At 42.5% G+C, this 25,510-nt stretch overlaps 2 protein-coding genes across 29 annotated transcripts in view; one reads left to right on the top strand and one right to left on the bottom strand.

Moving 5' to 3' along the window:
• The window catches only part of LOC125897346 (uncharacterized), a 177,269-nt gene that overhangs the window by 137,349 nt on the left and 14,410 nt on the right, over nucleotides 1-25,510 (bottom strand). The gene's annotated exons all lie outside the window — the stretch shown is intronic.
• Nucleotides 10,280-16,434, top strand: LOC125897411 (uncharacterized). 3 transcript variants are annotated; one of them, XM_049590741.1, is made up of 9 exons: nucleotides 12,023-12,052; nucleotides 14,523-14,780; nucleotides 14,934-15,036; nucleotides 15,147-15,250; nucleotides 15,343-15,606; nucleotides 15,752-15,845; nucleotides 15,962-16,029; nucleotides 16,123-16,310; nucleotides 16,397-16,434. In XM_049590741.1, exons 3-8 carry the CDS (start codon nucleotides 14,934-14,936, stop codon nucleotides 16,306-16,308), a joined length of 819 nt encoding a protein of 272 aa, XP_049446698.1. In that variant the 5' UTR covers nucleotides 12,023-12,052; nucleotides 14,523-14,780; the 3' UTR covers nucleotides 16,309-16,310; nucleotides 16,397-16,434. The 3 variants fall into 3 exon arrangements, with proteins under 3 accessions (XP_049446699.1, XP_049446698.1, XP_049446697.1); XM_049590742.1 differs by lacking the exons at nucleotides 12,023-12,052; nucleotides 14,523-14,780 and adding an exon at nucleotides 10,280-10,358; XM_049590740.1 differs by lacking the exon at nucleotides 12,023-12,052 and adding an exon at nucleotides 14,331-14,421 and having other exon boundaries at nucleotides 14,523-15,036.

Below are 25,510 nucleotides of genomic sequence, written 5' to 3'. Positions count from 1 at the left end.
TTTACGTGACAACGCCTGAACGCAACACAGGCTCGCTCCGCTGTGTGTACAGTTCCGTGCTACGCTGCTGTGTGAGCAGCGTGTCTGACTGTGCTCAGTCTGTTGATGGTCATTGACACACTGTCTGTCCATAACAATAACTATGTCAGGTCAGGTCAGTGCCCCCCTCATATAATGTAGGGGAAACACTGAATCAAGCAAAAAGACTCATGATACCATTTATTTATTATATTGTATATTCTGTGGATATTCTCATTTATCCAGATCAATTCCATTTTGTCAACAATTAAATCGTAGGCAACTGGACTTTGATTTTGTCTAGAAGACGTTTCGCCTCTTATCCAAGCGGCTTCATCAGTTCTCAACGCATCGGTCTGACTAGTCCTCACTAGTCTGACAAACAGTGGAGTAAGACTCAGGTTTTTAACCTCTGTGGAGGTGTACACCCACCACCCTCATAAGACAATACTTCGTTAGTGGAGTTTCACTGGACCATTGTTTGGGTAAGGTGAGTCACACTAGTGAACGACAGTCGTTAGGAGTGAGTGGGGCCACTGGTGAGCAACAGTCGTTAGGCATAATGTGTGGTTACCAGTGAACGACTGTCGTTGTGTTTCTTTGAGCCACTTGAGGTTAGTTTCGGGCAGTCTTTGTTGTTCAATCTCTTAGGTACAGCAGCAAGGGCCGCATTGTAAATGGGGGATAGGTGGTGTCTCAGGCCACCTCCCCTATTTAGAGACGGCTTCTCTATTTTAACGTAGATGGATTCTTTCACCCCTCTTTCGAACCATCTGTCCTCTCTGTCCAAGATCTTTCATGGATGGATTCTTTCACCCCTCTTTCGAACCATCTGTCCTCTCTGTCCAAGATCTTTCACATCTTGGACAGAGAGGACAGATGCGTTGAGAACTGATGAAGCCGCTTGGATAAGAGGCGAAACGTCTTCTAGACAAAATCAAAGTCCAGTTGCCTACGATTTAATTGTTGCCAAAATATATTGTATATTATAATTATTAGGGTTGGGAATCTCTCTGTGACAGACGATTCGATACGTATCTAGATACACAGGTTACGATACGATTCAAAAACGATATATTTTTAATACAGGACGATTCGATACGATGTAGGGGCGATACGATACGATTCGATACAGTGTGGGCACGTTACGATTCGATACGATTTGATACGATTCTATGGTTAACATTTGTTGATGTAGACATTAATCATATATTATAAAATAAAGAAGCCAATTCTATAAAAGTGACATTCTTACAGTATTTTCAAAATTGTAAAAGACCACATCCCCAAGCATTGTTGCTGTATGACACCGGCAAAAATAAAATAAAAAGACAAACAACCACAAAATCACACATTGTCTGTGTTTTTGTATGTATCTTATATGGACTTGAGTCTGGAATAAAGTTTATCATAACACTGTACAATATAAACATAAAGCAGAATAAAATAATAACATGCAATGTAGGGGCAGAATCTGACATCTCCTGTGATTAGTTGATATCATGGACTGTGATGACTAGCAGCTTATCACTGACAGCATGTCAGACTATTTCTCTGTGTTTGCTGTACTCTGTGTTTGTCATTTATAAAAAGATAAATCACTTTTCTATAATACATCAATGATATTTCAATGGAATAAATTACTTATTGACTTATTCATACTTCAAAAACAGCATCAATAAGTGATTAACATAGGGTGGATCAAAATAAAATAAATAAATAAAATCAAAATCAACCAGCCGCTCTCCTCACCTGACAAGTAAAGAACAGTCCCTAAAGTGCGGTGAGGTTTGTGGAAATGTGAACAGCTCGTTTCTCCTCTGACACGTCACATAACTGTGTGCTGGTGCTGCCACAGCTTGGCTGTTCAGGTATTCTTGGGCAGTCATGACACTGACGAAGACTTCTTGGACCTGGAGCCGGGCTTCTCGGTCGCCGCCACGGAGCACTATGGCCTCCGTATTTTACAGGAATATGTATTTCTGTCTGTGTCTGTAACCCCTGTTCAACCCACAACCGGCAGGATTCACCTTTAGTTTCTGCTGCGGCTTGGCTGCTCCCTGGTTTATCCAACCAGCATTAGCTTCTGTTCCTCAGCTCCACCGGTCAAACTGGCGCTGTTTACATCCATTATCGTTGTCAGTAATGCCTGCTACAGAGCATGCCGCCGGCTCTCGCATTGTTTTAGAGATGCAAACTGTTAAAGCCAGTCAACCGCTTGCTAGTCTCACGATACCCGATCCATGACTCTACAATCGATTCATCTAAGGATTCATGGCTGATTTGTATCAATTGAGGAGGCCGTATCTCTCGCTTGTCAAACCAGATATCCCGTTGTATCGGTTAATCGTTCCCAACCCTAGTAATCATATTGTAATTGCAATCACAAATCCCGATATTGTCCACCATAATCGCACATTTTTATCAAATCGTGCACCACTAGCTCATAGTACCCTATTATCCCACCAAAGCACTGCACTCTGAGAATGCAAGGTTTAATGTGGTTCCTGAAGTCCCCCAAAGTAGAATGGGAGCCAGACTCTTCAGCTATGAGGCTGAGCCCAAACACTTCAGCTTTCATCCTGCTGCTCTTGTAAGCAAGACAAGACTTCACTAGAATAAATACAGAGGGTTTATCACAAGATGCAAACCATTGGTTAGCCTTAAAAATGGAAGGCCAGATTAGAGTTTGTCAAAAACCATCTAAAAAGCCTGTACAGTTGTGGAACAGCATACTATGGACAGATAAAACAAAGATCAACTACCAGAATGATGGGAAGACAAGAGAAGGAAGAGGGGAAGGAACTGCTCATGATCCAAAGCACACCACCTCATCAGTGAAGCATGGTGGAGGTACTGTTATGTCATGGCCATGTATGGCTGCCAGTGGAACTGGTTCTCTTTTATTTATTGATGATGTGACTGTTGACAAGAGCAGCAGGATGAAAGCTGAAGTGTTTGGGGCACCATTATCTGCTCAGATTCAACCAAATTCTTCAAAACTCATTGGACGATGCTTCACAGTGCAGTTGGGCAATGACCTGAAGCATACTGCAAAAGCAACCAAAGACATTTTTAAGGCAAAGAAGTGGAATGTTCTACAATGGCCAAGTCATATCAAGTGACCTGAATCCAACTGAGCATGTGTTTCTCTTGCTGAAGCCAAAACTGAGGGCAAAACACCCAAAACACAAGCAGAAAGTACAGACAGCTACAGTAAAGGGCTGGCAGAGCATCACCAGGGAAGAAACCCAGCATCTGATGATGCCTATGTGTCCAACATTTCAGGCAGTCCTTGACTGTAAAGGATTTGCAACCAAGTATTAAAACTGACTGTTTAATTGATGATTATGTTAGTTTGTCCAAATACTTATGAGCCCTTAAAGTCGGGGCACTGTGTGAAGAAATGGTTGTCATTCCTACACGGTTCATATTACATTTTTGAAAAAGAGCCTTAAATGAAAGCTGAGAGTCTGCACTTTAAGCAGGTATTCATTGTTTCATTTTAAACCCATTGTGGTGGTGTACAGAGCCAAAATGATGACAACTGTACCATTGTCCAAATAATTATGGACCTGACTGTAGCTCACTTCCTGTTGGATTTAGGTCAAGGGTGTCAGTGCGTGATTTGTAGGTCTTGATGAGACAAACAAGCCAGTTTTGATTTTGTCTTTCTACGACATTCGTACGGGTCGCAGCGGGCATTTTAGTGTGTCTAGGTGGCATGAAAATCGTTGGGAGGTTTTGTGAGACATCAACTGTAAGATGCCATAAAATCCATAAAATCCAAACCATTCCAGTAATGCAAAGTTATAAAGAAGATCTGATTAGGACAAGTTGATCTGTCATGTGTGCGAGTTTGAAGCCGATACGATAAACGGTCCAGGAGAACATGATTTTTGAAGAAAAAGTGGTTTTGAGGCGAAATCTTACTTTGGAAGGGCAAATACCTCACTTCCTGTCTGGTTTAGGTCAGGGGTATCGGTGCATGATTTGTAGGTCTCAAAGAGACGAACAAGTCAGTTTTGGTTTGATCTCTCTATGACATTCCTACAGGCAACAGTGGTGATTTTAGTGTGTCTAGGTGGCGCTAGAGAGCCCATTTTGGCACTTTGAGGATTAATTACTTCATTTTCTAAAATTTTGCATCAGTCCTGACATGCGTGCCAATTTTGGTGAGTTTTTGAGCATATTTAGGGGGTCAATTGAGTTTTTTTTCCACATCAATGGGCCCCCACGTCACGCAGTAGGTACCCTTTTTTCCTTTTCACCTCTGCCTGACAAACATCCTAAGTCCACCACTGACAGAAGAGAGACAAGTTGAAGAGCAGGCAGATGGAGATCGCATTCAACTCCTCCCTCTCATTCCCATAACCGTAGGCCCAATCGTCAATCTGAACATACCATAAGAGAGATACACTCGTTCTGCATGCATAGATATATGTTTCATGCTTGTAAAGTCAAAAATGTAATCTTGGTCACACATTTATGATGTGTAGCTCACAGCTGACACATTTGCTCATGTTACTTCAGAGGCACTAGCTCATTTCCTGTTGGATTTAGGTTATTGGTGGCAGTAAGTGATTTGTAGGTCTCGAGGAGAAAAAAAAGCCAGTTTTGGTTTGATCTTTCTAGGTCATTCCTACAGGCAGCAGCAGCCATTTTAGTGTGTGTAGGTGGCGCAAAATTGTCAAGCCGTTTTGTGACATGTCACCTTAAAGAGGGCATACAATCCAAACCATTCGAGTAATGACAAAGTTGTTCAGAGGAATTGTTTAGCAGGACTTGTCGTATCATGTGTGCAAATTTGAAGTCAGCGTAGAAGGAAATATTTTTTTTAGTAAGAGAAGTTTTTGAAAAATAACATCTTACTTTGAAAGGGCAAATAGCTCACTTCCTGTTGGATTTAGGTCAAGGGTGTCAGTGCGTGATTTGTAGGTCTTGATGAGATGAACAACCCAGTTTTGGTTTTGTCTTTCTACGACATTCGTACGGGTCGCAGCAGGCATATTAGTGTGTCTAGGGGGCGCGAAAATCGTCGGGAGGTTTTGTAAGACATCACCTGTAAGATGCCATAAAATCCAAACCATTCGAGTAATGAAAAAGTTATACAGAATATCTGATTAGGACAAGTTGATCTGTCATGTGTGCGAGTTTGAAGCCCATACGATAAACGGTGTAGGAGGAGTTGTTTTTTTAAGGATTTTAAAGAAATAGCATTTTTGAGGCGAAATCTTACTTTGAAAGGGCAAAAAGCTCACTTCCTGTTGGGTTTAGGTCAGGGGTGTGAGTGCGTGATTTGTAGGTCTTGATGAGACGAACAAGCCAGTTTTGGTTTGATCTTTCTACATCATTCCTAGGGAAAAAATGGTTGAAACCTCAGGAAGAGCAACTGAGAAGGGATCCCTCTTCCTGGATGACAGACGTGCAATAGATGACGTACAGAACAGATTAACATAATACATTAACGGTAATCTGTATGACACATTGAGACAAAAGGGGAGACAGAGAAAGAGAGAGATGCAGGACAAACGATAATGATGATAATTGTTAGCTTACAACAACATTAATTAAAGTAATAATATTATAATTATAATTCTGGCTACTGTGATACAATATGGTAAGTATATATTAATATCTGATAGTATACATATGTGACAATAATCATATTGTAATCATATTGAGGTTTACAAGCCATTGTTGCAAAGAAAATAAAATAAATGTTATGTTAGTGGTGATATGGATGTCTGAAGGCTGTGGCTGTATAGCTACTAAAAAAAGGTGTGTGTGTGTGTGTGTGTGTGTGTGTGTGTGTGTGTGTAATTGTGTAGCTAAAAAAATGCAAATTATGAGCTACAGGTTGCTGCAAGGTGACATTACTGTTTTCTTTCTCTCTCTCTCTCTCTCTCTCTCTCTCTCTCACACACACACACACACACACACACATACACACACACACACCCACAATGAATATTTGGTATGTATAATCTGAGTAGGAGTTGGTTATAAGATTTAAGCAAAAAAAAAAAAAAGTTGAAAAATTGAAACTGCCCCAAAAAAGTAACGATGCATCAAAATTGGTGCTGTTATTTATCATTCACATATCACAGACTGTGATAAATAGAAAAAAAAAATCCATCTAACATTTATTACATAGAAGGTAAATCATAAATCATGTTTTTTTTTCAGGGGCGGCACGGTGGTGTGGTGGTTAGCACTCTCGCCTCACAGCAAGAGGGTTGCTGGTTCGATCCCGGGCGTGGGAGCCCTTCTGTGCAGAGTTTGCATGTTCTCCCTGTGTCAGCGTGTCTCTCCGGGCACTCCGGCTTCCTCCCACAGTCCAAAGACATGCAGATTGGGGACTAGGTTAATTGGTAACTCTAAATTGTCCATAGGTGTGAATGTGAGCGTGAATGGTTGTTTGTCTCTATGTGTCAGCCCTGCGATAGTCTGGCGACCTGTCCAGGGTGTACCCTGCCTCTCGCGCGATGTCAGCTGGGATAGGCTCCAGCCCCCCCGCGACCCTCAAGAGGATGAAGAGGTTAGAAGATGAATGAATGAATGAATGAATGTTTTTTTTTCATTAAAGTAATAGTGACTTCATGTAAATAAAATGGCATATAAATTGTATAAGTTGTAGCTACAGATTTGATTCCAATTCTTAAAGAAGCAAAAGGGTTTGACCTGGAAATCTTACATGTTTTTGCTATCAGGCATTTATTTCAGAAGTTGTAGGAATAAGCCACATGAGCTGCTCAGTTTGGTAAATGTTATACTGTCAGGTGTGTGTGACCACACATACACACACACACACACACACACACACACAGAGGCCTGTGTCTGTCAGAGTGAAGCCATTGTTATGCTAATTAATGTCAACATGCAGTTGAGTGAGAGACAGGGTGAGAGGCAAAGAATTTTAAGATGGCTTTCAAATTTCTCAAACTACTCCTTCCTGCTCCCAACCAGTGGGTCCGATCATCATATGAAGATATCACCAGAGAGATACACTCAATCCCAAATGTAGACATATATAGCTTTCATGTTTGTGGAGTCAAAAAAGCAATATCAGTCGCAAGTTTACAATGTCTAGCTCACAACTGACACATTTGCTCATGTTACTTTCAGAGGCACTAACTCATTTTCTGTTGGATTTAGGTCAGTGGTGTCAATGAATGATTTGTAGGTCTCGTGGAGACAAAGAAACCAGTTTTGGATTGATTTTTCTACAGAATTCTTACAGCCATTTTAGTGTGTCTAGGTGGTGCAAACATTGTCAAGAGGTTTTGTGACATGTCACCTTTAAGAGGCACTAACTCATTTCCTGTTGGATTTAGGTCAGTGGTGTAAATGAGTGATTTGTAGGTCTCGAGGAAATGAAGGAGCCAGTTTTGATTTAATCTTTCTATAGCATTCGTACAACCCACAGCAGCCATTTTACTGTGTCTATGTGGCACAAATATTGTCAAGAGGTTTTGTGATGTCACCTTAAACACAGCATAAAATCCAAACTGTTCGAATAATGACAAAGTTGTTCAGAGGAATTGTTTAGCAGGGCTTGGTCTGTCATGTGTGCAAGTTTGAAACTGATAGGATAAATGGCGTAGGAGGAAATATTTTTTGAGAGAGAATTTGTGAAAAACGACATCTTACTTTGAAAGGGCAATAGCCCACTTCCTGTTGGATTTCAGTCCGTAGTTACAGTGCATGATTTGTAGGTCTTGATGACATGAACAAGCCAGTTTTGGTTTGGTTTTTCTACGGGATTCCTACCGGTCGCAGCGGGCATTTTAGTGTGTGTAGGTGGCACAAAAATCATCAGGAGGTTTTGTACGACATCACCTGGAAGACGCCATAAAATCCAAACCATTCAAGTAATGAAAAAGTTATACAGAATATTTGATTAGGACGAGCTGATCTGTCATGTGTGCGAGTTTGAAGCCCATATGATAAATGGTGTAGGAGGAGTTGATTTTTTAAGGAATTTTGAAAAAGAGCATTTTTGAGGCAAAATCTTACTTTGAAAGGGCAATAGCGCACTTCCTGTTGGATTTAGGTCAGTGGTTACAGTGTGTGATTTGTAGGTCTTAATGAAATGAACAAGACAGTTTTGGTTTCATCTTTCTACGTGATTGCTACAAGCCACAGCGGCCATTTTAGTGTGTCTAGACTGCTAAGTGGCACTAGAGAGGCCATTTTGGCACTTTTCGGATTTTCGCCAGTCCTGACATGCGTGCCAATTTTGGTGAGTTTTGGAGCATGTTTAGGGGTTCAAATTCCAGTTTAAAGTGGCAGCAGATGAAAGAAAGAAAGAAAGAATAATGCGCCCGTTTCGGCCCCCAGCTTATGTCGTCACTGTGAATTATTTAGAAATATCAAACATATTGCCACAAACATCAGAAAATCCTTACAGAGCTGAACGTTTTGATATTTGAATGCTTTCTGTAGCTGTAGGTATGTAGAAGTGATGTCACAATATGCAAATTAGATGAGGGAATTTATTCCCATCAGATTCCTCTTCCTTTATTTTGAGGAAGAGACAACAAAAACAGCACAAAACAAAAGAAATGTACTGTGTAAATATGTTCAAAATGCTGTTTTACTGATATTAATGAAATCCAATATGGCTGCCGCCTAGTGATGCCACAATATGCAAATTAGATGAGTTAATTTATTCCCATCAGATTCCTCTTCCTTTATTTTGAGGAAGAGATGACAAAAACAACACAAAACAAAAGAAATATGCTGTGTTAATATGTTCAAAATGTTGTTTTACTGAGATTTATTAAATCCAATATGGCCGCCGCCTAATGACGCCACATTATGCAAATTAGCCACAGTCTTTTGAAATATTGAAATGAAAATGGAATATTTTCCTCAATAAACTCTGGCACCTGAAGGGTTAAAATGGAGATGCTGCCCCATCATGTCTGCATGTAAGATATAGTCACGCACACACATCATGTTTCTGTGAGTTTGTGTGTGACAGTGGTTGCCATGGTAATTAAGTAAGTGCACCTAGCAGAAGAGCAGAGAGAGACAGACAGAACACAGAGGAGACCTCTTTTAGTGGAGATTTAACTCCTCGAACAAGTTCTTCCCACTCCCAAACCGTTGGTCCTTTATCAAAATAAAGTAATGGTGAAAGAGATTAAGTTATACAGAAGATCTGTTTAGCAGCAGTTGAGTTGGCACGTGTGCCTGTTTGAAGCCAATACGATAAACGGTGTAGGAGGAGATGTTTTTTTTAAGAGCACATTTGAGGGGAAATCTTACTTTGAAAGGACAAGTAGCTCACTTCCTGTTGGATTTAGGTCATGGGTGTCAGCGCGTGATTTGTAGGTCGAAAACGCCAGTTTTGGTTTGAGCAGTCGTCGACTTTCCTATGGGCCTCAGTGGCCATTTTAGTGCGCCTACGTGGCACTAGAGAGCCCATTTTGGCATTGTAGGGGTTAATAATGTGTATTTGCTGTTTCAAATGAAGATTCTGCTGCTGTAATCCGTCCTTTAAAGATTGTGAGACACACAGACACACAGAGTTGTGTGTGCGTGTCTGTGTGTGCAGCTGTTGTCATGGCGATTAATGACTTGCATGCACCTGAGGGGCACACAGAGAGCTCATGAGAGCAGATCAGCAAAGGCTGTTTAATATGGGTTTGAACTCCTCAAACAAGTTCTTCCCATACCCAAACCGTTGGTCCATTCAAGAAAATAAAGTGATGGTGAGAGAGAGCCACTTCTCGTGAACGCACGTGTTGTGTTTTATATCTCTCGAGTCAAAAATGTGGTCACAGGAGTGAGTTACAAATGTGTTGCACCTCAGCTGTTTTCCAGAAATTTGTCCTCTCAGCTTACATGGGAGTGATTGAGAAAAATCGGCGCTCCCTTTGCTTTGGAGCCACTCAGCAAAAATGTGTATGTGTGAGAGATTCCATGTCAACATATCTGTGACCAGGACAAATTTTCCTACGTTTTTTGGTATAAATTATGTACGTACAGTGAAAATTGTGGCCATGGCAGCCAGTTAAAGACAAAAGTTTTAGACGATTTTTAGAGCCTCTCCACTCTAGCTCACGGCATTCCATGCAATACACACACACTGCACTGCTGAATCCTGAATTGCTACTATGTCATGTCATTTTTTTTTTTTTCTGAGGGAAACACCGCAAAAGAAACAGGGGTTCCTGCGCAGAACGCTGACATTTGACTCCATATGGATTAGCGCCTACATGCAGTGATAGCTGATTGGACCTCCCGGTGGCATGATTGCTCATCATCATCCGAGCTCATAAAAGCCTCATGCTGCAGGGCTTGATCGGCGTTTTCACATCAACTCTGAGGTAAGTGGCCTTGTTAATCATGTTAGCTTTATGCTAGCTTACTGTGCGTTCCCACCAAAAGATTCATGAGCATCATAAGCAGCCAGCAGCCATTCATTTTCAATGAACACTCGCGACAAATAGTGTCACTCGCGTCGGCTGCAGCGAGCAACCGCGAGCAGCGCGATGCCAGCGACCTGAGTGTCAAGCTGAAGTTGAGAGAAGCTGAACTTTATAGAAATGAGCAGCGCCGCCACCGAAGCAGCAGCAAGCAGCAGCCAGTTGCAGACCGTGAATATTCTCAAGGCGGGACAGTGAATGAAAGAAAGAAAGAAAGAGATCTTCTGCATCGCAGCCTGAAAGCCCCGTCCATTGGCAGCCTTCTGCAAGCCCTGCCAGAGCTGCCAGGCAGCGCGATGCCAGCGACCTGAGCGACCGCTGGCGATTCTGAATATTTTGGTGGGAACGCACAGTTAGAGTCAGCTCGTTGCGTGATGACTTTGTGCTGCTAACGTTAAATGTAGCTAACTCTATCGATTCCTAACTGTGCGTTCCCACCAAAAGATTCATGAGCGTCATAAGCAGCCAGCAGCCATTCATTTTCAATGAACACTCGCGACGAAGAGCGTCACTCGTGCCGGCTGCAGCGAGCGACCGCGAGCAGCGCGATGCCAGCGACCTGAGCGTCAAGCTGAAGTTGAGAGAAGCTGAACTTTATGCAAATGAGCAGCACCGCCACCGAAGCAGCAGCGAGCAGCAGCCAGTTGCAGACCGTGAATATTCTCAAGGCGGGACAGTGAAAGAAAGAAAGAAAGAGATTTTCTGCAGCGCAGCTTGAAAGTCCCGTCACCTTCAGCCTTCTGCAAGCCCTGCCAGAGCTGCCAGGTAGCGCAATGCCAGCGAACTGAGCGACCGCTGGCGATTCTGAATCTTTTGGTGTGAACGCACAGTAACTGTGCGTTCACACCAAACATGATGGACGCGATGAACGGCACAAGTTTCCATTCAAATCAATGTAAATGACGCAATGACACACGATGTCGCTTCGGGCGACGCATTTCAGGTGATAAGAGCGACGCGATGAAGCGATGACATGTCCATCGCCTCATCGTGTGTGTCATTTGAAGATGAAACTTTGAACTTTTCAAGCGACATCGCGTGACGCTGTGCCGCGACATCCAATCAGCGTTTATTTTCATAAAGAAATTATAAGCAACTAACCGGAGACAGATGGACAGGTGCTCGGCAGCTGGGATGGAGTGCCTGTAGTTGGTGTCCAGGCGGGAGATCTTCGTACCAATACAGGCCAACAGGTCCTCAAACTGGGCTAGCGTCAGCCTGAAGTACCGCTGGAAACGACCATCTTCCAGAAGCAGCTCTTGCAGGAGGTGATGATATTCACCCAGCTGTGTGCGTTTCTGGAAGATATTGTGAACCCAGACATGGCGGCGTTTGGGTCTCCGATCCAAATCAGATGTCCACAACAGATAAAGAGCAGCTACAGTAGTTAACTCAGCCATGGTTGACGAGAAAATAGTGGGAGGTGAAGAAAATTGCGGGAGGAGGGTTGTGTCATCACGATTGAAGCGATGATCAAAAAGGTGACATTTGTGATCAAGCAACGCGATACTCGCGTTACAGGCGATGACATCGCGTCCATCACGTTTGGTGTGAACGCACAGTAAGACCCAGCTGCTTGATGTGGACATATATTAGTGAGTGTTGAAGGCAGTGCAGTGGATGGGAACGATGGATTTGAAACCTTTATTGATGGCTTTGGCTTGGTGTGCTAATGTCCGTTAGCTGTTAGCTTCGTTTGATGTTAGGCTTGAGTGAATTAGCTTTTCAGATAACTATAGCTAACTTTTGTTTGATAAACTCGACATCTACTGCACAAGTGGTTGATTTAAAGAAATACTGTGAAATTTTAAAGGCAGTGCAGTGGATGTGAGATGGATTTCTAATATTTATTGATGGATTTTAATTTGTGCTTACGCTAATGTCCATTAGCTGTGTATTGTGTTTGATGTTGGCCTTGAGTGAATTAGCTTTTCAGGTAACTACAGCTAAGTGTTGTGTGATAAACTCGACGGCTAATGTACAAGTGGTTGAGTTAAACAAATATTAAGTAGGCTATAAGATATAGCACAATACATGTGATGTATTTTAAGCATTTATTTAAGGTTTTTGGTCAAACAGGATTTTTGCTGATGCTAATGGGATGCAGTGGTATTGAACACAGCTGTATTTGACCTCCATTTAGCCGCTGTTCATCAACTGTAGTCTGACTGTAATGTGATGTGTTGATTGTGATGCTGTTCAGTCCTGCTGAGACTGAAATTACAGAGTGTATGTGTGTGTTTGTCTCTGTTTCTGTCAATGTTATTTAGCCCAGTTGGGGTGTAGATTGACTTGTGTAATGTAGTAATTGTATTTAATATGGATGCTTTTGTGTTAGTTGCACATGTTATTTAAATTAAAGTCATGTGTAGCTGTGTGACTGTAGCTCTGTGTGTCTGTAGCTCTGCGTTTTGTAATGTAGTGTCAGCCATTTTCCTTTCAGTAAGAACATTTAATATGGATGCTGTTGTGTTAGATGAGCATATTGTTTAAATGGAAGATGTCTTAAAATGGATGACTGTGTCGGCGATGGATTTTAAATATCTATTGATGGTTTTGGCTTTGTGTTTATGCTCATGTCCGTAAGCTGTTAGCTTTGTTTGATGTTAGCCTTGAGTGAATTAACTTTTTGGGTAACTACAGCTAACTTTTGTTTAACTCCACACCTAATGCACAAGTGGTTGATTTAAAGAAATACTGTGAAATGTAAAAGGCAGTGCAGTGCATGGTAGATGGATTTTTAACATTTGTTGGTGGATTTTGATGAAGTAGCATGATTTATGCTGATGCTAATGTCTGTTAGCAGTGTGTTTTGTGATGACAAAATGCTGCCTTATGCTAGCTTAGGTGATGACTTTGCGCTGCTAACTGTAGCTAACTTTACTGTGGTAAACTCGACTGCCAAGGCACAGATGCTTGATTTAAAGAAATACTGTGAAATTTTAAAGGCAGTGCAATGGATGTGAGATGGATTTCTAATATTTATTGATGGATTTTAATTTGTACTTATGCTAATGTCTGTTAGCTGTGTATTGTGTTTGATGTTGGCCTTGAGTGAATTAGCTTTTCAGGTAACTACAGCTAACTTTTGTGTGATAAACTCAACGGCTAATGTACAAGTGGTTGAGTTAAACAAATATTAAGTAGGCTATAAGATGTAGCACAATACATGTGATGTATTTTAAGCATTTATTTAAGGTTTTTGGTCAAACAGGATTTTTGCTGATGCTAATGGGATGCAGTGGTATTGAACACAGCTGTATTTGACCTCCATTTAGCCGCTGTTCATCAACTGTAGTCTGACTGTAATGTGATGTGTTGATTGTTGTGATGCTATTCAGTCCTGCTGAGACCAAAATTTCAGAGTGTATGTGTCTTTGTGTTTCCGTCAACGTTATTTAGCCCAGTTGGGGTGTAGATTGATTTGTGTAATGTATTAATTGTATTTAATATGGATGTTTTTGTGTTAGTTGCACATGTTATTTAAATTAAAGCCATTTGTAGCTGTGTGACTGTACCTCTGTGTGTCTGTAGCTCTGCGTTTTGTAGTGTAGTATCAGGCATTTTACTTTCAGTAAGAACATTTAATATGGATGCTGTTGTGTTAGTTGAGCATATATTGTTTAAATGAAAGCTCTGTGTAGCTGTGTGGCTGTAGCTTAGAGATTTGTAATGTAGTGTCAGCCATTTTACTTTCAGTAAGAACATATATTTAATATGGATGCTGTTGTGTTAGTCAAGCCTATATTGTTTTAAAATGAAAGCTCTGTGTAGCTGTGTGTCTATACCTCAGAGATTTGTAATGTAGTGTCAGCCATTTTACTTTCAATATTTAATATGGATGCTGTTGTGTTAGATGAGTATATTGTTCAAATGGAAGATCTCTTAAAATGGATGACTGTGCCAGCCATTTTACCATGTTAGACATTTAAAAATATTATTTAAAAAAAAATGATGCATATAGGTATGTTATTATATCATTATCTCCAGCAGGCATTTAATTGTACACATTTTCTATGTCACACTTATTGTTAAATGAAGCAATGCATTTTCTTTAATCTACAGATAGCCTCCTCACTTGGCCGTGTGATCTGGTACCCTACTGCTTTGACAGCTGCGATTGACCTGCAATCATCTGCACTACATCTGTGATCCTCTGATCCAGAACTTGTACACTACACACAAAGATACATTCATTCAATCATAAACACACATAGCCAACTGAAACACATTTCTGATTCTGTACATACACACGCATACACATATAGACACATACACACACACACTTACTATTTTAGTAGGTGTCTGTCTACTGCTTCCAACGTAAGTTGAGCTATGTATGTATTTGAAGGCTGAGGCCAGAGTCTGCCTGTAAAGTATGGCTTTAGAGTGTGATTAGCATACAGTCAGAGTGATTTGTATGTTTTCTGTGTGAATGTTGAATTAATTTGTTTTGGTTGTTTGTGTCTTTTTTAGATGCCCCATGCAAAGTCCCACCGGCGTGCTCAGGCCCTGAGGAGGAGGATGGCAACGGCACAGACTTGGACCCCCCTGCCGCCTGTCCCCGAGTTTCGTGCTCGTATGTATCAAAAATGTTCTTGTAATGTGTTTCAATGGTACCAATAAAATGTAATTTAAAGATGAGTAAATCTTGTGCTGACATTGTTGAATTTTGATTTGTCTGAACAGGGCGCGGTACTGGTCACCACCATCGTGTGCGGAGATGGCCAACTTCAGAGCTGACCCAGCGCAGCTTCAAGTTGGTCACTCCAGCTCAGCATCCGGAGAAGCAGGTATGATTTCTGTCTTATTCATAAAGACAGTGATGGTTGCATGGTGTCACGCTTGGTGTCTGCGTTCTAAAACGATGTCTCTGTTGTCGCAGTTCGTGTTCGTCATTGGAGACTCCCACCTGCGCGCCATGGTGGATGGGTTCATGGCCATCCCGGAGGGCTGTCTGTCTTTTGGTTTTCTGTTTGTTCCAGGTGCGGACGCCAGGGAGCTGAGGACGGAGGTGCTGTGTGCTGCTGTGCCATGGAGAGTGTGTGTGCTCGCCCCGAGCAACAACCTCACTACCAGCAGGACCATCAGTGAGGCGGCGTTGGACTTCGGTGCGCTCCTGACCACCGTCTGCAGCCGCTGGCCCAAGGTGTGTTTTATGTATTTATTTATTTATTTATTTTTCCTTTTTTCTTATTGCAGTCACTGTTATCAGTATTTATTTGGTAGTTGTGAACAGACTGTTGTGTTACGTACTTGTTTAAGGGAATTAATGAAGAAATGGTTGTTTCTAGGTCTTTGTGTTGGACTTCCCTTCCCCTCTGACCATGGACCTTGGCTTCCAAGAGCAGCTGCGTCAGGAATACCACCGTGTTGCAGCACGCATGGGTACGTTACAGTTGTGGTCATCGGCACAGTTCTAATTGATGTAATGTGTAATTCAACATAATTTATACAAGTGTAAATATTAGAAGGATTGATGATGTTTCTGTCATTTGTGTCAGGTCTCCCCTACGTGTCTGTGGCAGCGCACTTCCCAGTCCAGCCGTTGGAACTGTGGTGCCATGACGGCGTAAGTACAGCATACTTTGTTGGTGTGACATAACACATGGAGGAGTTTCATGTTTTTGGAGTGACATGTTGGTTGTGTTAAACTGTCTTTCAGGTGCACCTCAGCGACTCCGATGGCATGCCCATCCTGGTGCAGCTGCTGTGGAACGTGGCGTACCTCCAGCTGGCACCCCCTTCGCCCGCGTTCTCGGTGTCTCCCCGGAGATTGCCAGGTGGCCGGGTGTTCCCCACTCTGGTCGTGACAGGGCACGTTCCTGTGCCGCATCACAGTGACCCTTGAGAGTGGGCAATTTGTAGCTTAAAGTTGTGCAAAGTTTTTTGTCCAAAAATGAAATCTAACCAACTCTGTTGTTTTTTTGTTTTCTAAGGTTGGAACATCTCCGGTGGGACAGTCTGTCATCCCGTCCAACCCTGTGTGGTTCAGCAGTGTCATATTGGATGCCATGGAGAAGGTGGACATTTTTTATAGGGGTTTGTTTTCCTTCCTACAGACCTTCCGTGTGAAGCGTCAGCCGAAAGGTGTTGCCACAACGTGCAGAGGACGAAAGCAGGTTGGTGGGTTTTTTTGGGGGTTTTATTAGGATGTTGATGTGGAATTTTTTTTAATATTTCTAAAACATATGCCGCGACGAAGTGAGTGCTGCGTTTTAATAGTTTTTGATTTTTATTCTGTCTTGATAGGTTCCAGCAACACCTGTGCCTGCCCCTGTGACCAAGTCTGCCTCCAAGCCCAGCCCAGCAGTCCAGGAGGTGTGTTTCATTTTAAATATAATGTCACTTATTGATGATTTTTAGGAAGCAGTAACATGTCGTCTTTCGTTGTATTATATAGTAAAACCTCATATTTTGTTTTTGTGCCAGGTGCAGGTCACAGCCCAGCCGTCCGTGGAGGTGGTGGAGCAGCGCGCCTTGCCGTGCCGATGGAGTCCGCCGTCCAGGAGGGAACCCGGATGCCACAGAGGATCAGCACAGATAAGGATGTTTTTGTTCCTTTTGTTAGTGTTCCTGATAGGCATGTCCCGATCCAATCACGTGATCGGAAATCGGGGCCGATCACGTGGTTTCAGACTCGATCGGAATTGGAAGTTATATCCCGATCAGGGATCGGATATAGGCCTATGACATATCAGATACATGTCAGGGTTTTCCCTATTTGTCTAAAGCAAGACGCATGGGGGGCGTTCAGATGTAGCTCTTTTGCACTCTCAAACCCATTACTTTTACTGTAGACGTGCGTCGTGTGCGCTCATAACCCAAAGCGACGCCAGCGGCGCGCCTTCGGTGCAACGCGCTTGTTTTTCGTGCACGTCCGTGTGTGTGTGGCTGCGTCGTCGCGGACATGTAACGATATGAAATGACGGTGCTTGCGAGAGTGTGAGAGACAATCGTCCGTGTCACCGTGTCAGCTGACTGTTTAGTACGTGTGTGTGGCTCAATTGTTTCACTGCTGACTTCCAAGCAGCTGTTGTTGTTGATGTTTGAGCGCTACAGACCCCAGCAGCAACAACAGTCACTGCAGCTTCTACTGAGAGCGAGTCAGACGTAACGCACATGAGACAGACACACGGACAGACTGCGCAGATGTCGCGGACATCGTTAAACTTCTCACACTGTTGTGTGACAGCAGATACAGAACCAGGTATTTATTTAAAGTTAGAGAGGGAGAAGGAGCGAGGTGGCGGGGGGGAGTGAGTGAGGTGGGGGCAGACAGGCAGATGAGGGAGGGATAAAGGGAAAGAGGCTGGTGATTGAGAAAGGCATTATAAGCTATTTTATTTTTGACCAAATGTTCTTGTTGTTGACTAATGGATAATGGAATTAATATTATACCGTGGAGCTACTGTACTATTATCATACAGTGAGGTTTTGATATCATGACATGTCTTACAATACTGCAATAAATGTCATGGGCTTGTTATTGGGGTACAGTATTGTAATATTGTGATATTGTTACATCCCTAGTAGAGCACAAAGAACAGAAAAATAGTGGGATGATACAGTTAATCTACAGTAAAAAATTTTACTGCATTGCCAAAGTATTGGATCGGGACTCGGTATCGGCAGATACTCAAAATCAAATGACTCGGACTCGGACTCGGGGGCAAAAAAACGTGATCGGGACATCCCTAGTTCCTGATGTTAGTGCAGTTGTGTCAGAGTCAGACAGTCATGTTGTGGCAGCAGAGGGTAGCAGAGGGTTTAGGCTGGGGAAGGTTGTGAGGGGAATGTTTCACCAGGGAGATGAGCGGTTTGTGTATCGAGGGTGGCAGTGTATGGCTATAGCTTTGGCCAGCTTAGCCAAACACACATTGTTGAGTGTGTTCTCGTGCGATAGGTTTGATGTTGTGATCGCGCGTTGGTTGTAGGTGATGAGTTGTACACTCGTTTGCTTGACCTTAACATTTTTAGCCACGAATCAAATCTGCTGTCTGTTGGAGATTTGCCAAAGCAGTTTGAGGTAGGGGAGCAGTTGTTTAGCTTTAGCCATGGTGACACAGTGTTGGGTGAAGCAGGCATGACTGAGGGTGAACACATCGAAAGCGGTGTGTTCATCAGTCTGAGAAATGGACTGGAGAGGATCTTCAGTCAGTATAGTACATGTATTATGACGCTGTGTGGGAGTAGTTCTGTCATCATTTGTGAGGATGAACGGTTTGCTGTGGTAGACAGTCACTCGCGTTGTGACATTGGGTTAGTGCATAGTGATGGTAAAAGTGTGGTGTTGCAGTTTGATTGTCTGGATGATCTCTATAGATACATCTGTTGTTTGGCGGACAGTCTCAGTTCTAGGCAGAAGCTCTGTGTGGCGTTAGTGTCAGTGAGGGTGCAAGCCCAGTGTTGTCTTGTGTTTCTGTGGAGAGCTGTATTACTGAGATGAGTACTGCTCCAGTGGCAAAGTATAGTGATGTTTCTGAGGCCAGGGTAAAATACATTTCCTCTGGAAATTGTGTGTCTGAGTGTGGTGTTGGTGTAACTGTAAGTCCAGCACTGTCTGGCATTTCTGTTGTAACTTTAGCCAGTCAGGTGAGCAGTGGTTCAGCAGCAGAGTCAGCAGTTAGTGATGGTAGAAAGTGTAAAATTTCTTCTCGCACTAGTGTGTTGAAGAAATTAAAGACATTTGATGTTCGTGAGGTTAATGCAGATGTAGAATTTGTTAGTGATGTGGCAAATGAGGAGCTGCTCTTCCATCCTCTTAGTGTAGATGTCTGTAAAGCTTTGTGTAGCAAGTTAAATGTAGACTTTGGGAAGGTCAGTGGTTTGGTGTCCACAGAGGTGGGGCTGTTAGGGGTCCCATGTTTAAATGAGAGGATTGTGGCTGATGGTAACTGCTTCTTCAGAGCCATCTCTCAGGCTGTGAGTGGCTCACAGAAGCACCATTGCAAGATTAGGCTAGCTGTATGTAAGGAGTTAGAAAGGAATGCAGATGAGTATGCAAGTCTTCTGAGAAGTGAATATTCATCTGTGTCAGAATATCTTCAGCAGTCCAGGATGAGAAATGTGAACAGTTGGGCTACAGAGGTAGAAATCCAGGTCACAGCAGACTGGTTAGGAGTTAGTGTGTGTACTTTTTATGATGGACGTTGGTTGAAGTACAAGTGTAACAGTAAGTGTTTGTCAGCAGAGTGTATTTATGTAGAGGATGTCACTGGACAACATTTTGAGAACACTGTTTATGTGCATAAGCCTGGACTTCAGATTTGTTATAGTTATTGTAAAGTTAGTAATGTGCCAGGTTATAGCATTAGGTCTAGAGTGACAGATGTTGTAGATAGTGAGAAGTTAGCCATTGGACATAATGAATGTGTTAGGTCTGAAGGCATAGGTCCTAAGTCTGTAAAATCAAAGTATTTGAGGCAGAGAAAAGGGACACGGGAGAAAATGAGTAGGTTGCTTAGGGAGAGATGTCAAGTAAAGTTTATGAAGATGTATCAGGAAAACGTATTGTATAGAGAAAGTGTTAAAGCGAGGAGGGTTAGTAAATATACAGAGAACATCCAGCACAGGCAGAGGGTTAAAGCGATTAGTAAAGCTAAGAGTATGGCGAAGTATAGAGAAAGCATCGAGCACAGGGAGAAAGTTAAAGTGGCGAGTGTTCGTAAATATAGAGAAGACATCCAGCACAGGCAGAGGGTTAAAGCGATTAGTAAAGCTAAGAGTATAGTGAAGTATAGAGAAAGCATCGAGCACAGGGAGAAAGTTAAAGTGGCGAGTGTTAGTAAATATAGAGAAGACATCCAGCACAGACAGAGGGTTAAAGCAATTAGTAAAGCTAAGGGTATTGTGACGTATAGAGAAAGCATTGAGCACAGAGAGAAAGTTAAAGCGCTGAGTGTTAGTAAATATAGAGAAGACATCCAGCACAGACAGAGGGTTAAAATGATGAGTGTTGGTAAATATAGAGAAAGTGTTGAGAACAGAGAGAGGGTTATGGATAGCATCAGGTTGAGTCAGTAGTCAGTAGACTTTGGTTTTGTTATGGAGCAGTTTTTGGAAAAGGTCAGAGATGGTCCAGATTTTGTGTGTTATGTGTGTCATAGGTTGTTGTTTAGAAATCAGGTGCAGAGCTGTGTAAGGTAAGTGTATGGTAGAAGTTTAGCTACAGCGGGTATTGTAGAAGAGTGTATTAGTGAGAAGTATTTGCATAGATGTAACGATCAGTGTGTTGTGCCTTGTCAGTTGGTGTTGTGTAGAGGTCAGCTGTGGATTTGTCATATGTATCATCATAAGATTAGTGCAGGTGAGATGCCAGCTGAATGTTAGAGTAATAACTTGGATGTTGATCCCGTTCCACCAGAACTGGGATGTCAGAATAGTTTAGAGCAGCATTTGATAGCCTTGCATATTCCTTTTATGAAAATGTTGGCATTGCCTAAAGGGGGGCAAAATGGAGTACATGGTTCAGTGACCTGTGTTCCCGCCAACATTACACAAACTAGTAATGTGCTGCCGCGTTTGAGTGTGGAAGGGTCTTTGGTGCAGGTGAAGTTAAAGCGCAAGTTGACATATAAGGGACATTACGAGTACCAGTTTGGATCCGTTGCATGTAAGACAGGCGCTGGAGTATTTAAAGAGGACCAATGTTCATTATAGACAGATAGAGTTTAACGAGGAGTGGATTAATGAGTTTTTTAGGCAGGAAGACGGGGACAGGGAAGAGACTGGATCAGCTAGTGAGGATGAAGCTGGTACAGGAAGTGGGGTTGCTGGTCAGGTTGTAGAAAAGGCTGAGGTTGATGATCTAGCAGAATTATCAGATATAGCACAAGATGAAATGTTACATGACAGACAGCAGCACTGCATGTTTCAGGACACTTGTATTATGCCTGTTGATATTGGTCAGGAAGCATTAGATCAGTATTTTGATGACATTGTGAATATAGCACCTGCAGAGGGAAATAGTCCAGTTAGGATGCTTTCTGACCAGAGTAATGAAGCAAAGAGTTTCCCTGTGTTGTTTCCTCTGGGTCAGAAGACCTTCCATGACAGTCGGCGTTATCAGTTGAGTCTGTTGCGTTATTTCAACAATAGGATTATGCACTGTGATGGTCGTTTTGCACGTAATGTAGAGTACATATTTTTTGCTCAGTACATGTCAGAGATAGATCAGGTGATGTCGAGTGTTTCTGTGGCGTTGCGTAAAGGTAAGGGAGGTCAGAGGTCTCAAAGGATTAGTCAGAGTATGCTGAAGGATGAGGAGTCTCTGAAGCAGTTGTTGCAGTTTGATGATGGGTTTAGGTTTTTAAAGCCCGTCCGTGGGCATTGTGTCATCAGTGCAAACACATTCCAAACGACATTCAAAGTCATGCAGGAAAAAGAAGACGGTATGTCGTTTTAATTTCCCAAAACCTGTTTCTGAGCGTACATTTATTTGTAAAGTAGAAGAAAAAAAATGCATGTGTGACAAGAAGGAGGCAGAGAAGACAGGAGGATCCTCAGTCAGAAGCCAAACCAGTCTGCAGGTGTTTTGAACGTAGGAATAACATGAGAAAAGACACAGTGAAGTCTATTTTGAAGTCTGTTAAGAAAGCAGTGGAAAGTGAATTGTTTGGTAGTGTAGAGGAGTTATTTATGAGTGTGGGCATTAATCAGGAGATCTTTGAAATGGTATATAGGAGTATGGAAAACAAGACCAAGGTAGTTTATAAGAGAGGAGTAAATGAAGTTTGGGTAAATCAGTATAGCAAGCAGTTGTTGAAGTGTTGGAACGCTAATATTGACGTGAGCTTTGTAACTTATGCTTTCGCAGCCATGGACGTTATATAAGTGAAAAACCAAGGAAATGTCTCTGCTAAAGATGTGTTGAAGAAGTTAGGCAGTGTGTATTTGCATAATAGGGACGTTAGTGCTCAGGAGGCAGTGTATAGGTTAACAAACTTGCATTTGAAGGAGTGCTCTAGGAAGGTTGTGTTTGTGCCGACAGGGAAAAATTGAAGTAATGAAGATGAGTTTACCCCTCAGTGTTTTGAAGCAGAGAGCATCTGCACATGATCTTAGGACAGAAGACATGTGGATGACGAGCTTCGTGGATAGATATAGGAACAGGCCCGACAGTGATGTGTTTGTAAAATATGTGTATGGCGACATTTGCGTCGGAGTATCGTGTTCTTTCCAAAAACGAAAAGTCTACGGACATGATTTGATTGAAAAATGATTTGGGCTTCATTTTGAGGAGAACACGTACTCAGTTTGCGGTTGTTCGGTACATGCGCGTTAGTTTGGAAAAACATCCGGAGGCGCATTTTCAGAGTTTGCTGCAGTTGTTCCTTCCTTATAGAACTGACTCAGACCTCAAACCTGAAGGCTTTGAGCTGTTTGAACAGTTCCATGAGGATGGAAGTGTGACATTTAGTGACGGGTCAGTGCATTGGTTAAGGACGTGGTGAAGGATAATAGAGCAGTGTTTGATGTAGTTTGTCCAGATTTAGAGCGTGCGCAGGAGATTGCAGAGCAGCATGGCGTAGATGAGGAGGATGCTTGGGGGGAGCTGTGTCCTGAACAGGAAGTTGAACGCCTTGAGTGTTTAAAGGAGAGAAGGCAGCAGCAGGGATCTGAGATAGCAGAGGAGCAGTTACAAGAATGTCTGGAGAATGTGCCAGATTTGGTTGTTGGTAGAAGACAGGTAGCGCAGTTTGAGAGGAAGAGGAATGTGATGTGTAGAAGTGAGGGCTTAGCTTTAGTTAGGTCTCTGAATGAGACAGAGATGGCTGTGTTTTACAAGGTCAGACAGTGGTGTTTGCAGAAGGTGATGGGTAAAAACCCAGAACCTCTGCATGTGTTTGTGACAGGTGGTGCAGGGATGGGGAAAAGTCATTTAATTAGGACTATTCAGTATGAAGCAGGGAGATTGTTGTCCACACTTTGTGATCAATCAGACGATATTTGTGTTTTGTTAACCGCACCTACAGGCATAGCTGCATACAATTTAAATGCAGCAACAATTCATCACACATTCAGTATTGGCACACATGCTGGTTTATCTCACATCCCTTTGGGTGAGGACAAACTAAACTCTTTGAGAGCCAAATTTAGTCACCTTCAAATTGTAATCATAGATGAAATCAGTATGGTTGACCACAATCTGTTGACATATGTTCATGGTAGGTTAAGGCAGGTGAAGCAGACGGGCGACTTTTCCCCATTTGGTAATGTCAGTGTGATAGCTGTTGGAGACTTCTATCAGTTGCCTCCCGTTAAAGGGAAGCCTCTGTATAGTTGTCAGCTTGGTGTGGACCTGTGGTGTGGCTTTAGTGTAATGGAGTTGAAAACCATAGTTAGGCAGAAGGATAGTGTGTTTGCAGCGTTGCTGAACAGGTTGAGAGTGCGTTCAAAGGCCACCCCCATGTTAGTTAGTGATGTTGGAATATTAAAGGCTCATGAGACAGGGGAAGAGAGCTCTGCTTTGCATATTTTTCCAACCAATATGCAAGTAAGTGAGCATAATTTTATGCAGTTGATTACCATGTGTCCAGATTATGTTAAGATAGAAGCCAAAGATTTCAAACATAACAGGAAAACAGACCAATTGGAATGTACAACAGGGCATCATAGTGATGCGGTGGAGACATGTTTACCGGAGAGTTTGTGTTTGGCAAGGAATGCGTGTGTTATGTTATGTAAGAACGTAGATGTTGAGGACGGTCTGGTTAATGGCGCATGTGGCACGGTAACTCAGATTGATTTTGGTGATGATGAAAGTTTTCCTAAAACAGTTTATGTCAAATTTGATGATAACAAAATTGGCTCACAGAGGAGGAAAACACGTGCACGTGCGGCAGTAGAATGCAGGTATTCTACTGCTATTGATCCCGAGGAGGAGAAGGCAACTAAAGCAGGTGGTCTGCGACTTCAGTTTCCTCTTACGCTAGCGTGGGCGTGTGCAGTGCATAAAGTGCAGGGATTAACGGTAGATGAGGCTGTGGTGTCTTTGAAGAAGGTGTTTGCACTTGGGCAGGCGTATGTAGCTCTGAGTCGTGTTAGGGCTTTATCTGGACTGATCATCAGGGATTTTGAAGAGAAGGCCATTTACTGCAAGGATGCAATAAAGGAGGCCTTAGACAGCATGCCTCCATTTTTGATTGAGCAACCTAAACCTTCATTAAGTGCACACAGTTTCTCTGTGTATTTAATGAACGTTCAAAATTTAAGTCGCCACCTGGTGGATTTGGTGTCTTGCACACAGCATTTACAGCTCAACGGTATAGCTGTCACAGAAATGTGGCTCACTGCACAGTCCTCGTTAGACAGTGTCCAAATTGATGGATGTACTTTCCACAGTTGTCCGCGAGGTTTGTGTTACAGCAGCAGTCACCCCAAATTGTTAGAGCTCCAGGATCTAGAACATGGTGGAGTTGGTTTGTACAGTGTAGGCAATTTGGACTGTACCATTCTACAGGCACCCGATTTGAATCTGGAGTGTTTGGTGTGCCTGTGTACCAAATTTAACATTCTGATGGCAGTGATTTACCGTCCACCATGTCATCCAAATTCTTTATTGAAACAAAATCTGGGGAAATTACTTGATTGGTTGAATCCAATTAGTGACACAATTGTAGTGATGGGAGATTTTAATGAAAACATTTTGAAAAAATCATCAATTTGTAAATTCATGGGGCAAAAAGGATTTCATCAGCATGTAACACAAGAATCAACAGAGAAGGGGACATTAATTGATCACGTTTATGTTAAAACAGCACAGTATGATGTGGAATGTGCAGTGATGCCCACGTACTTCAGTGATCATGAAGGTATTCTGTGTAGTTTTACTATGAGAGATGATCAGGGTGAGCTAGAGGACTTAGACAGGTTGTTTGAGGATGTAGAGGTGGATGTGTAGTGTTATTTAGATGTGGATTAGATCAGGTTGGTTTGTGTAGCTTCATGTGACTCATACAGAGTCCCAGTGCAAATGTAGGTAGTGGTGGTGTTATTATTGTTGTTGTCATTGTGTTTATCTGTAGGGTTTTAAGAGGAAACTGACTTGT

Source organism: Epinephelus fuscoguttatus, linkage group LG11 (genome assembly GCF_011397635.1).
Source record: "Epinephelus fuscoguttatus linkage group LG11, E.fuscoguttatus.final_Chr_v1".
NCBI classification, from domain to species: Eukaryota; Metazoa; Chordata; class Actinopteri; order Perciformes; family Serranidae; genus Epinephelus; species Epinephelus fuscoguttatus.
Note: the sequence above shows the minus strand (reverse complement) of the source record. Positions and strands in the feature narration are given on the sequence as shown.

Excerpts from the sequence above, each read along its gene's own strand:
- LOC125897411 (XM_049590742.1), top strand. The coding sequence starts at position 14,934 with ATGCCCCATGCAAAGTCCCACCGGCGTGCTCAGGCCCTGAGGAGGAGG. Across the intron at positions 15,037-15,146 it reads TGTCCCCGAGTTTCGTGCTC|GGCGCGGTACTGGTCACCAC; the intron begins GTATGTATCAAA and ends TTGTCTGAACAG. Across the intron at positions 16,030-16,122 it reads AACTGTGGTGCCATGACGGC|GTGCACCTCAGCGACTCCGA; the intron begins GTAAGTACAGCA and ends ACTGTCTTTCAG.